The 13776-nt window shown below is 51.4% G+C and overlaps 1 protein-coding gene across 2 annotated transcripts; it reads right to left on the bottom strand.

Annotated features, from left to right (window-relative positions):
- Window positions 1–1787: 1787 nt before the first annotated feature.
- PITHD1 (PITH domain containing 1) lies at window positions 1788–11622 on the bottom strand. Of its 2 annotated transcripts, XM_073317889.2 has the most exons (6): window positions 11342–11618; window positions 7757–7800; window positions 7439–7516; window positions 5267–5371; window positions 4499–4607; window positions 1788–2716 (listed from the first exon to the last, which is right to left on the bottom strand). In XM_073317889.2, exons 1-6 carry the CDS (start codon window positions 11537–11539, stop codon window positions 2615–2617), a joined length of 636 nt encoding a protein of 211 aa, XP_073173990.1. In that variant the 5' UTR covers window positions 11540–11618; the 3' UTR covers window positions 1788–2614. The 2 variants fall into 2 exon arrangements, with proteins under 2 accessions (XP_073173990.1, XP_073173992.1); XM_073317891.2 differs by lacking the exon at window positions 7439–7516 and having other exon boundaries at window positions 11342–11622.
- Window positions 11623–13776: the final 2154 nt, after the last annotated feature.

The following is a 13776-nucleotide window of genomic DNA, read 5'->3' as shown; positions in this document are numbered from 1 at the left end:
GCCCGACCCGGCGCGGGGGGCGGGAGCGGCCCGCAGAGGCCGCCCAGCGGGGGTGGGGGGGGTACGGACCCCTCCCGGGCGGAGCGGGATCAAGGCCCCGAGCCTGCCCTGGGTTTCACTCCATGCCCGGGGCGCCAGGCCTGGAAGGGGGCGGTGTCTTCCTCCCCCCCCCAGCCGACCCCCAGCCACCCATGGCGGGTGGGGCAGCCCAGAGACCCACCCCAGGGGCAGGAGCCGCCGCCCTTTGGGCAGACACAGGAGGAGGAAACCGGGTGCCCAGAGCCCAGACCTTGGGCCTGCTGGTTTCACCCAGCAGAGCCGGTTTGTTTCTCCCCGCTCCCCCCGCAACAGGCCGTTAGTTGCCCGGCGATGGGGAACATAAGCCCCGGTCGAGTCAAGCCGGTTCTCCTCGCCCCCAGGCGGATATCTGGGCAAAGGCCCAATGTGATTTATCCACCATGGGCCCTGCTAGGCCCCAGGGCCTGAACTCCCCCGCACTCAGCACAGTTACAGGGTTTGTGGGAAACCAACTTTCTACTAGGGTCCCAGGGTGGTTTAGGTAATGAAGCTGAAAGTGCCGGCAGTATTGTGCAGGGGGGGAATAGCAGGTATTTCCTAGAATAAATGTCCCTGAGTGATCTTAAGACCACACTTTGAGAGTGTGGGGGGGGGATAGATAAGGAGCAGCATTGCTTGAGGAAGCTGGCTGAGCTATTTCTTTGCTTTAGAGAAGGTCATGCACACTCATTCACACACACCCTTTCCTGTCACTGCATTACTAAAGAATTAAAAATGCTGACAACCAGCAGCACAGCTGTAATTGGTTTGATTGAAACCCAGACTGCCCCCCCTCAAACAGACAAAGTTACTATCTCAGTGACGTTTCATCCTGCAATTTCTGCCCTCTGCCTATAAGGTGAAATTGCTACCTCAGAGAAACAGTTCTCTTTGTCTAGACTAATGGGTAGGATTACATTTGATAAAGATATTTTAAATCCCTTCTTGAGTTAGTGCCATAAAACTGCAGTTTACGGCAATTTTGAACTTAAATTCCAGCCGCAAAAAGTTAGTTGTAAGTCACCCTAACACCCGGTTATAGTTACAGCCTGCTCTTCATGATGGAAGTTTGTGCAAAGGTATGAAAAGAAGCTTGTATATACATAACTGCAGACAACTTTAACTGGATGTGTCACATACAAAGCAATTAAGAGGAAGATCTAATGTTTTCCCCATTCCTTGAGCACTGCAGGAAACAAACATTACAGATTGCAGCATGCCACTCCGATCACTACCAGATGTCATCCTCATTGAGGATACAAGACTACACAAGTAATACACTTTGATTACCCCAGCTGCCAACCGCATACCTGTGCCATGAATGCAATGTACAGCTAGGTTATCCATCACAGATCTTATTTGTGCAAGCACTGAAATAAGCCTGAGGTAGTGAATTACTACCACTGCTTTGGACCTATAAGCCTGCACACTTTTTTTGATACAAAAGATTCTCACACCACTTTTCATAATTGTTTGCAGAAACTTTTTACTGGGGCTTAGCTATAGCCATTAATGGTGAATAAAGGGGTTTGGGGCTGCTAGATTCATAGCTCTTTTGACTGTTCGAGCATGGTTACCAGTGTGTATTTAATGATAGTATTGTTTGGCTGTAAAGCACCCCACATCTGTGAGGTACACTCAGTTGCATTAAACCCTTTCTGCAACTAAACAGGTACACTGCTACACATAAGTCAAGATGCAGCAGGAAGGGACATAAGAAATGAAACAAATTACACCTGCCATAGATTTATTAGGAAAGAGTAGTTACATTCCTTATAAAGTTGTGCCTAAAGGAACTCCTAGGTGTCCAGCTCTGGCTTCTAACATGGAGTGGAGGCTCCACACCTTCAGTGAAAAGCCACAACTTTAAATGAACACACAGTGCTTTAAATGCATTCTGCAAAGCCCCCCTCAACCATACAATCCTGTATCTTCACTTTTATGTATGTTAAGGATCCAGCATCTCTCCCACAGTTTTAGATCTCCCTCAGAATTTACATTTCAGGGAAACAATCTCAAGATGCAAGTTTAAGTTTGCAATTCCTTTCTCCTCAATACAGCAATAACCCTACATCAAGTCACTGTTAGGCTCAAGCTTCACACACCAGCAGCAATTGTTCAACACCCCAGGACAACAGAGTAGCAACCAGAGAATGTTTCACTGCTCACAAGGTGTTGTTTGCCTCCAATAACCAGCATTTCAGACACAAACCAATCCTGAAGCTTGGGGCATAGACAGTGAGAGGATATGCTTTTATTTTCAATTGGCAACATAAGTGATTAGGCCACTAGGTTGCCACTGTGGAGGAGACACACTCCACTACATCAAAGCCTGATTCTTCAGTGTGCTGAAGCACCCAACAGATGATTGCCATTAGCAATCAATTAACTTTATAAAGAGATTTCATGCATTGGCACTTTCTTCCCAGGGCAAAGACAAGAAATAAAAGCTATTTCACCACTCTCTCCAGCGCCCTAAGAATCTGTTCTCTTCAGAGTCAGTCCATTAACTCAGTGTATTGATCATGAATCCTTTGGGAGCATCCTGGTACTACTATTAGGAAATGAAGTGGGTCTCCGGCATGATTTGATCAATTTTGTGGTCTGCTGGGTTTGCTGATGCTTCATAGTTGCAGATAGTCACTTCATGTCGATAAGCCTGAATCAAGGCAAACGTATTTAGTCCCATTAAAGCTCAGTTTACTCCACCCAAAAAAAAAAAAAAAAAAAAGAATCTGACCAGCTCTTCCCATTTCTCTTCTGTCCAAAGTAGTCTCTCCCACCCTTCCCAAGATCTGCCCAAACTGAATTTGGTGCCAGCCATTGAGGCACAGGCACCTGTCCCAGCTCAAGAAATGCTTTACATTACAAGTCATCCCTCCATTGATGCTGAACCTATCCTATTTCAAAGTTTTAAACCTGTAGTTGCAAGACTGCAGCTTCTTCTGCATGTATCTGGTTCTTAACAGAATCATGCCTGTGACAAAAAATATCCCTCGACTAAACCCAACAGCAATGCCAATGTGACGTTGTACTCTTTTATAAAAATATGAGAGTGAGTGTGAATATAACGTAACTGGCATATGCTTCATGCAAAAGGTCTCCTTACAAAGCTTATTATCTACTGAGTGTGGTCATCCTATTTGTATAAAGTTATCACTCTTGTATCTGAAACTAGAAATATGAAATATAACTCTGATGTCCTATTGTAGTTATGCAAAGTGTGGGCCATTAATGGTGGTTTGGAATCTTAATGGCTCCCACTAACCAGGACAATTGCCTGTAGATGGCTCTGTTTTACTTGCAAGTCTTCCTGTATAACTGTGGGGGGGCAAGTGGGTAATGAAGCCATTCAATGACGTGTGATCATGTCACCTGAACTGGAATCCATCTTTAACCTGGTGCTTTTCCATTGAGAAGGAGGGGTGGGAACCCAGAGGGACAAAGGATTCCTGCCTCATGCAAAAGATATATAAGGGGGTGGAACAGAACAAAATGGGCAACCATCATGAGAAATCTCCTAGCTACCACCTGAGCTGGAACAAGGGCTGTACCAGGGGAAAGGATTGTGAACAGACTCGGAAGGCATCCAGTCTGTGAAAGAAACTTATTGAAACATCTCTGAGGGTGAGATTTTATCTGTATTCAGCTTTATTACTGTACTAGTCTTAGACTTGAGAGTTTTAATTTTTGTATTTTGCTTGGTAATTCACTTTGTTCTATTACTACTAGGAACCACTTAAATCCTACTTTCTGTATTTAATAAAATCAGTTTTTACTTATTAATTAACCCAGAGTATGTATTAATACCAAGGGGGCAAACAGCTATGCATCTCTCTCTCTCAGTGTTATAGAGGGCGAACAAGTTATGAGTTTACCCTGTATAAGCTTTATACAGGATAAAAAGGATTTATTTGGGGTTTGGACCCCATTAGAAGTCAGGCATCTGAGTGTTAAGGACAGGAACACTTCTTAAGTTGCTTTCAGTTAAGTCTGTAGCTTTGGGGAACATGTTCCAGACCCTGGGTCTCTGTTGGAGCAGACTGGCGTGTCTGGCTCAACAAGACAAGGTGCTGGAGTCCCAAGCTGGCAGGGAAAGCAGGGGCAGAAGTAGTCTTGGCACATCATTTGGCAGTTCCCAAGGGGGTTTCTGTGATCCAACCCATCACAGTCAGTACCTCCCACTTCTTAACAGGTAGCTTCCCAGAATCACAACAGTTCATGTGGGATACAGAGAAAGAAACTAACCAAGCATTATTTGGGTTCTGATTCAGTTAAGCAAATTAACTCAGTTACTGCTCAAAAAAAAAAAAAAAAAAAAAGAGTCTCCATAGCCCTTTCCAAGTTTCTTATAAATAACCACACCTAGATAGACCCAACTGTACAAGTTGCAATTTGAACCGACTTCTGCATTTGTGATGTTTTGTGTTCACTTTCTCACCTCTGTCCACTCTCCCTTCAGGCCTATATAAAAGATCTTTGTTGTCTCAGCTCCAAAATTCTTGGAAATGTGGATGGAGAGATGGTAAACATTTGAGAAACGAGCAATTCTGGAAGAAAAAACAGACTGAGTTCAGCATGTAACCAGTCACCCAGGAAATAAATCCTACTTTCTGGAGCAGTTTCTGCACGGAAGAGGATGAAGGTGCTACTTGAAAAGGAAAGCCTATTGGGGTGTGGAGACTAAGCAGTGCCATGTAGGAGACCTGGTGTCTTAGCCATTCACTCCTTGGATCAACAAGAACTGGGAGGGAGGGTGAAGGAAGCACCTGGTGTGTCTGACTTGTGACTCCTCTGGTAGATTGCAGAACAGTAAAAGGAGCCTTCCTCAGTCCTCCTTGGTGTAAGAGGTGGAGGAGACAAGGCATTGAGAATTCCGTTTGGGGAGCCTCCAGGATACAAGATCTAAGATCTTCCCTCCCCAGGGAAAAGGTCTTCAACACCATTTAGGGACAGATAGAGTTCTCACTCCAACACGAGTGCTGGGAAGAGCCAGAAAAGGCAGTTAAAAAGCACATTCTATTATTTGATGCGATGTTATGATGTGAGTGAAGGAACTGCTCTCCCCCTACTAACACTTTCTAACCATTGAATAGCATATGAGTAGGCTCCGATAAAAGGAACACAAACTCATTGGCTCCAGGAGGAATAAACTCCAGTGCATCCCTAACAGATGCACCACAAGAAAAGGGAAGAGCCTGTGTCGTACTTTGTCGGATACTCCAGTTCTCCTGTTAGATCTCGATTCAGACTGAACATCTGATCTGGTTCTCTGGCTGTGTCATCAAATGACATGTGAGGAATGTTCTTGAACCTGGGAGTGGAGAAAAACACAACAGTGGTTAAAATGCATAATTGATTTATTTATCTCCCCTCTCTTCCCACCACTGGGTTATTAAATTGGCTTTGTCCTGTGGAACACACACACAACTGGATCAGCCAAGAAAACAGCACTTGCTCTTGTTTACTGCTTATAGTGTGTTGACAATTCCTGATATGATGCAAGGAACAGAACTGTAGATTTAAGACATTCACCACCCACAGCACTTCCAGTTCATGTCCTGCTCTACTCCACACTGATGAGGCCTCAGTTGTGTGCAATTCTGAGTGCCACACTTTAGAAAAGATGTGGACAATTTGAGAGAACCTAGAGGAGCACAAAAAAAATGATAAAAGGTTTAGAAAATCTGACCTATGAGGAAAAGGTTAAAAAAATTGAACATGTTTAGTCTTGAGAAAAGAGGACTGACGGGGGACCTGATAAGAGTTTACAAATATGTTAAGGGCTGCTATAAAGAAGACAATTGTTCTCTATGTCCACTGAGGGTACGACAAGAAGAAATTGGTTTAATCTGCAACCAGGGAGATTTAGGTTAGTTATTAGGAAAAACTTCCTAACTATAAGGGTAGTCAAGTTCTGGAACAGGTTTCCAAACGAGGTTGTGGAATCCCCATCATTGGAGATTTTTAAGAACAGGCTGGATAAACGTCTATTTGGTCCTGCCCCAGCACAGATGGCTGGGCTTGATAACTTCCCAAGGTCCTTTCCAGCCCTACATTTCTATAAATTCTATATATAGAGAGGGGTTAGGATTCCAGTGCATTAGAGACAGAGCAAAGATGAGGGGAAAAGCTGCCACTGGTGGAAAGCCAAGTGATGATTAGGGCCCTGAATAAGTCACAATTTCACAGAAATTGTAAAATTAGCCCAATACCATAATTTTTCAAACAACATTCCTACTTCTGCCTCTGAGCTCTTTAGAAAAACCATGGTATCAGGCTGCTCCTGAAGCAGTAGGGAGGTAGGCTGGCAGCAACAATTGCCCGGCCCAGGGCAAGCCCCAGCTCACCATGAGCTCAGCTCCAGTCCAGACTGCTGCTGCTGCTTTCTGTCCTGCCAGCCAGTTGGGAGGCGGTGTGGCACAGACAACATGCAGCAATTAGGAGCCCCGGCCTGACCCATGGTGGCCCCCAGCAGGCCTGCGGGAGACACAGCTGCACCAGCTGGCAAACAGCTGAGACCGGGATCCTCTGTTTGAAGCACAAACAGGTCTGTGAGGGGCCTCTGCCCCAGCAGGGGCATGAGCTAGGCACCCCGCCACACACACACCCACTTGTGCTCCAAGTGGTGGATCCTGGTCTCAGCTCCTTGCCAGCTAGCACTGCAGTGTCTCCCCAGAGGCCTGCCAGAGCTCCTAATCCCAGTGCCTTGTCAATGCCATACCACTCCCCCAGTCAGGGCAGGAAGCAGCAGCAGTAGCCCGGGTCTCAGCGGAGCACAGCGTAATGTACAGAGCCCTGGAAATCTGCAGATATCTGCTTTGTATCCGCAGACCATGTTTGTGGATCAGATGCGGATACAAATTTTGTATCCATGCAGGGCTCTAGTGATCTAGGCCCCAATCCCGGCCCCAGACCAGGCGAGAACATTAATATTAATCTAATATAGGAGCTTCAACTCAGCAATATGAAAGGGGAGCCTGGCCTAAACTCAGGCATGGAAGTCAGGTATTCCTGGTTTCTGATTTGAGCTCTGATACCAATGCCTGCTCCGGCTTTAGTGTCCTTCTCATCTATAAAATGGGAATAGGAATACAGATGTCATTGGGCAATGAGAACTTTGCATTGGGAAAGGAAAAGCTAAAGTATTTAATTATTTTTTAAAAAGCAATGAGGCAAAAAAATACAATCCCTTAGTATGAGTCGCTCTAGTGTTCAGTCTTGGCTACACACAGCAAATGGAAGACCATAACTGAGGAGATGGTAAAAACACTGCTTGGAGATTTCAAAATTCTGCTCTAAAACAACTGTGCAAATAGAAACTCTATACAATATCTGCCCAACATGATCTTTCCTGGTAGCCAGGCCAAGTTCCACTTACAGTCTCATCTCTGATGGGTGTGTATCATCATCCTCTCCCATCACAATTATCCCTTTTAGCTTCACATTGCCTGTAAACCTGCCACGAAACACAGAATCAGTGACTTCCCCTCCACTATCTTCCAGTTAGTCTTGATTATACAATCACACAATTCAGTAAATCTCAGTCAAGAAGAGCTGCCATCACCCAAACTTGTTTTCTAGTTTATTTCCCAAGAGTATTCAAGGAAGACTCTAGTGAGCAAAGAACCCAGCCACAAATAAAACTAAGTTCATCAGGTGCTAACGGGGCACGAAATGGTGCCAAGCAGGTACTTACGGGATATTGAACAGAAGTTCGACTTCATCATCACTTTCGACAAACTAAAAGATACAAAACTGGATTAAAAATAATCCTTTAGAAGCAGATAATGAAGATATTCTGTAATGCCATATATTACGCTTCCTATGCACTTCCTTCTGCATCCGTTCATATCTGTATTCCATCGGAAGCTTTGTGCTAATACAGTAGAATATGTTAATATGCACTACTTTATTTTGGGAATTATGAATGAACAATATGGACAATGCATTAGCCAGGGAACTTTGTTTACACTGAAAATTATAGTTCAGTTGTATTTACACAGATACTGTACTAGTAAGTGTTCTAATGTATCCAGTAGAAAGAGATTTAATCCAAAAACCCACTGAAGCATCCACTAGAAAAATCTCTGTTGAGGCATGAGACACAAAGGCTTTTTTTGTTATGGCTAATATCACATCTACGCTAGGAGTACTTTGTTGGTATAGGGATGCCAGTATGCTATACCACTAGCAAAGCTGCACTTTGTAGCAGTATAAACCACCTCTACAAGCAAAAGAAGCTATACCAGTAGAAGCACACCTTTGCCAGTATAACTGTCTACTCGTACTAAGGGCTTCTGCCAGCACAGCTATATTGGTCAGGGATCACACCTCATCACACCTCCTGACTGACAAGCCTGTGCCAGCAGAAGTCTATAGTATAGACATGACCTTAGGCCACATCTACACTAGGCACACATGGACAGTATTGCTATACCTCTATAGCCAAGTGTGGATGCAGCTTATAAAGGCAGAACTGCCCTTTTACTGGCATACCTTATTCCGGCCTTCTCAAGTGAAATACAAAAGTGTGATTTTTACTGGTATAGTGTATCCACAGTGGGGCCGTGCTAGTATACTTATTTTGGAAAAGCCACCCCCCCACACACACCCCCAACAAATACAGTTATGCTGGTATACAAATAGAATGAATGACAGCTGGTCAAACAGAGATCTCCACACCAAACTACAGGTCAGACTATACCATGCGATTGTACTGAACACGCTGCTGTATGGAGCAGACACATGGCCCTTAGCTGTGGCTAACAAAGGCAGATTGGAGGCTGCCCACCACAGACGGCTGAGAAAGACATTACATGTCACAGAGTGTCAAAATCACAAATGCAAGAGCACGGAGAACGGAGCTGACAAAGCAGGGCATGTTAGAAATCCCCAACAAAGAAAGAAGGCTCGGGTGGTTGGGACTGGAACATTCAATGCCAAGCAAGCATTGAATTGGGTACCCAAGGGAGGAGAGAGAAAGCGAAGAAAGCCAAGGACGAACTGGTATGGCGAATGCGCTAGCAACATCTGGGAAGCAGCAACCCGAATCAGAGGAACCGAACTCCTGAAGGGTCAGTGTCCCAGATGGAACAAAGCTCTAGGGAAGGTCCACAAACACGAAGCGTGGACCTTCACTGCTGGCGCTTCAGGGCCAGGGCACTGGAGAAAGCCTGGAATCTCTCAGCCCACCCTGCCTGCTTTCCCCCATGGTGCAACCCCCACTGTCCGCGGAGCACTAGGTGCCCAGACCCCCACCACAGAGAGCACCAGGAGCAGCTGCAGAGCCCAGCCAGCACAGGGACTGGAGGCAGGCAAGGATCACATAGCAGGTGGCTGCGACAGCAAGTGGTTGGGGGGGGAGGGGAAAGAAAAGCAGGGGGACAGCTGAACTGCACACCCCAGGGGATTCCCTCCCAGCCCTGTGTTCTTGGGGCCCAGCAGCCACCCCCGGCAGGGGCGCAGAGATGAGGTCCCCAGCGAGTAGCCACACCGGCTGCCGTTCAGGATATGGGGGGAGTTTAGAGACTTCCTAGACTAGAGGGACACCTGGCTGCACTGGTGCTGCTGGCACCTGTCTCCCCCCGCCCCGGGTTGCCAGGTGTCTGGTTTTTTTACTGGAATACCCGGTCAGAAAGGGACCTTGGCTGCTCTGGTCAGCACTGCTAACCGGGCCGCCAGAAGTCCGGTCAGCAGTGCTGCAGGGCGGGCAGGCTCCCTCCCAGGCTCCGCGCGGCTCCAGGAAGCAGCCGGTACGTCCCTAGGTGCACATGCTGCCCCCGCCCCAAGTGCCGGCTCCACAGCTCCCATTGGCCGAGAACCACGACCAATGGGAGCCGCGGGGGCAGCGCACTCGGAGCCAGAGGGACATGCCGGCAGCTCCCCTAGAGCCACCTGAGGTAAGCGCCGTCTGGAGCCCCCGGGACCCCCACCCCCACCCTAGCCCCGGGCCCCCTCCCGCACCCGAACTCAGTCCTAGCACCCACCCCCTGCCCCCCTCAGCCCCGAGCCCCCTCCCGCACCCGAACTCAGTCCTAGCGCCCACCCCCTGCCCCCCTCAGCCCCGAGCCCCCTCCCGCACCCGAACTCAGTCCTAGCGCCCACCCCCTGCCCCCCTCAGCCCCGAGCCCCCTCCCGCACCCGAACTCAGTCCTAGCGCCCACCCCCTGCCCCCCTCAGCCCCGAGCCCCCTCCCGCACCCGAACTCAGTCCTAGCGCCCACCCGCTGCCCCCCTCAGCCCCGAGCCCCCTCCCGCACCCGAACTCAGTCCTAGCGCCCACCCCCTGCCCCCCTCAGCCCCGAGCCCCCTCCCGCACCCGAACTCAGTCCTAGCGCCCACCCGCTGCCCCCCTCAGCCCCGAGCCCCCTCCCGCACCCGAACTCAGTCCTAGCGCCCACCCCCTGCCCCCCTCAGCCCCGAGCCCCCTCCCGCACCCGAACTCAGTCCTAGCGCCCACCCCCTGCCCCCCTCAGCCCCGAGCCCCCTCCCGCACCCGAACTCAGTCCTAGCGCCCACCCCCTGCCCCCCTCAGCCCCGAGCCCCCTCCCGCACCCGAACTCAGTCCTAGCGCCCACCCCCTGCCCCCCTCAGCCCCGAGCCCCCACCCCCTGCCCCCCTCAGCCCCGAGCCCCCTCCCGCACCCAAACTCAGTCCTAGCGCCCACCCGCTGCCCCCCTCAGCCCCGAGCCCCCTCCCGCACCCAAACTCAGTCCTAGCGCCCACCCCCTGCCCCCCTCAGCCCCGAGCCCCCTCCCGCACCCGAACTCAGTCCTAGCGCCCACCCCCTGCTCCCCTCAGCCCCGAGCCCCCTCCCGCACCCGAACTCAGTCCTAGCGCCCACCCCCTGCTCCCCTCAGCCCCGAGCCCCCTCCCGCACCCGAACTCAGTCCTAGCGCCCACCCCCTGCCCCCCTCAGCCCCGAGCCCCCTCCCGCACCCGAACTCAGTCCTAGCGCCCACCCCCTGCCCCCCTCAGCCCCGAGCCCCCTCCCGCACCCGAACTCAGTCCTAGCGCCCACCCCCTGCCCCCCTCAGCCCCGAGCCCCCTCCCGCACCCCAAACCCCTCACCCCGCACCCCCGCCCTATGAAAATGAGCTAGTGAGCGAAGATGGGGGACAGCGAGCGGGGGGAGGGGAGGGGGCGTGGCATCTGAAAGTGGGCGTGGCCTCTGAAAGTGGGCGTGGCCAGGGCATTCGGTTCTCTGTATTAGAAAAGTTGGCCGCCCCCCCCGCCCCCGGCCGGTACCTGGCTGCGCCCCGCCCCGCCCCCCGGGCCGGTACCTGGCTGCGGTCCGCCCGCTCCTCCCAGGCCCGGAACACCAGCGCCCCGCTGCCCTCCCGCCGCTCGTTGAGGCACTGCAGCCGCTCGCGGTCGATGCGCAGGTAGAGGCCCCAGGCCAGGCCGCGGCGCTCGGGGGGCTCCTCGCGCTCGGCCCCGCAGCAGCCGCCGCCCGCGCCGTGCCCGTGCCCGTGCGCCATGGCCCCGCCGCCGGCCCGCGGGAGGAGGGAGCGCGCGCGGCGTCGGAGCGCGGCCGCCTGCTCACGTGACGGGGAGGGCGGCTCAGCCTCGACGGCTCCTGCGTCACGCGACGCGCCGCCGGGGTGGGGGGGCGCTCCCTCGGGGTTGGGCCAGCCCTGTCACGTGGTATGGGGAGGGGGGGGCTAGTGCTGGGGGGCAGCAGGTGCTCAGGGGTCAGAGGGAGCGGAGCGGGGCGGGGTGGGGGGCAGCAGGTGCTCAGGGGTCAGTGGGCTGGGGGAGCTGGGGGGGCAGCAGGTGCTCAGGGGTCAGAGGGGGCGGGGGGCAGCAGGTGCTCAGGGGTCAGCGGAGCGGGGCGGGGTGGGGGGCAGCAGGTGCTCAGGGGTCAGTGGGCTGGGGGAGCAGCAGGTGCTCAGGGGTCAGAGGGGTCGGTGGGGTGGGGGGCAGCAGGTGCTCAGGCGTCAGCAGGGCGGGGAGCTGGGGGGGCAGCAGGTGCTCAGGGGTCGGTGGGGTGGGGGAGCTGGGGGGGCAGCAGGTGCTCAGGGGTCAGAGGGGGCGGGGCGGGGGGCAGCAGGTGCTCAGGGGTCAGAGGGGGCGGGGCGGGGGGCAGCAGGTGCTCAGGGGTCGGTGGGGTGGGGGGCAGCAGGTGCTCAGGCATCAGCAGGGCGGGGAGCTGGGGGGGCAGCAGGTGCTCAGGGGTCAGTGGGGTGGGGGAGCTGCAGGTGCCATGGTCAGACTTGGCAGGGAGGAGGGCAGTAGCTGCCCATAAGTCAGTGGGGAGGGGACAGCAAATGCCTAGGGGTTGGCGGGAAGGGGGCCGGGGCAGGCAGATACTAAAAGTTCAGCGAAGGGGCCAGGGCACAAAGGTGACTTTCTGCAGTGGGAGGGACAGGCAAGCACCTGATACTCTGGGTTTAAACCCTGACACAGGTTTATCCGATGCACTGTTACTGCAGCTATTCATGTTGTCTTGCGGCCTGCACTTTTCTGCTCTTACTACGCTCTTTCCACCCCTGCTAGAAGGTGGCAATGAGTTCTACAGCCCGTGGGGAAGGAATTGAATTGGTGACAGGAACTAGAGTAGCCTTCTTACTATTTTCTACTGGCTCAGATTCCATGGCTGTGAACTGAGGCTAACAGCAGTTCTGTTAGGCTAGATCAGCTGCGTGACACGCTCATCCCCATTGGTACCAGCCCCCCTCTCTGAGACGCATAATTCAGTAGTTAATAGAGCCTGGCCTGAGAGATGCTGTACAGAGTAATACTCTGGTCGCTTTAGCTCGGAATAGCAAAACACTCCTCTAGGTTTAAGGACAGACAGATTAGCTGTGTAACCTTGTAACATTTACAGTTACACTTGCTAGCGGAAGAGGAAAAGGATTACTGATCCAGCTACTACACCTGATACCCTGCTCAGGGCCTATGGGCAAAAAGCAGTTTTCTGTACAATTTTGCAATTAGGCTAATGGATCAGACTCTGCACTTAAGTAATACATTAGCAACTCCGTGGGGTTAGAAATAACCAGGGGCAGAATCCAACTCATTGTTAGGCAGGAGCCTAGACGGGATAATGGATAAGCCTGTTGTTATGCTGTTTTGTGGCAATTTCTGACGTTGCCAACTTAGCAAACCAATTCCCAACGTTGCAAACCTAGCTCCGTAGGGGTTAAATGGCAGAGTCACTCACTAGCTGGAACTGTGTTCGGTAGGACAGAAGTGCTGCTTCTTTCCAGTCGATTCTTAGTCACCATTGACAGGGACAGTTTTTTAATCAATTTTTGATTTTGTTCTATTGACTTCAGAACCTTTTTGTGCAGTTCAGAGAGCATGCTCCATCTGGGAGAACAGTGATTGTGTCACACCTTTGTTTCCAGGCTTGGCTGAACATTAAGCGTCACTGATACTGACAGGAATGGGCAGAGCTCTGGAAATGATGTTTTTGTCCACTGGTTGCTGCAAAGCAAGAAGAGGAATCACATGCAGGGGACTAAAATTGGTCCCTGGTGAAAATACATGGATTTCAATGATGTTACATTAAAGAGGGATTTGGCCCACGTTGTCCAGGCTAGAGCTGTAAACTTGGATTTTTAAAAAGACACATTTGAGACCAATGCAGTTGATTGTATCTACCATAAAATGGTTTTGGTGTTGGAACGGTTGCTCAAAGTGAGTGGTAGGCCTGGAGTGATAGAATCTCCTTCCCGTCCCCTTTTCTCCTTTCAGAAGACTACAATAGCAG

Source organism: Lepidochelys kempii, chromosome 19 (genome assembly GCF_965140285.1).
Source record: "Lepidochelys kempii isolate rLepKem1 chromosome 19, rLepKem1.hap1, whole genome shotgun sequence".
In the NCBI taxonomy this organism is placed as follows: Eukaryota; Metazoa; Chordata; order Testudines; family Cheloniidae; genus Lepidochelys; species Lepidochelys kempii.
The sequence above is the reverse complement of the archived record's forward strand: the minus strand, read 5'-3'. Positions and strand labels throughout refer to the sequence as shown.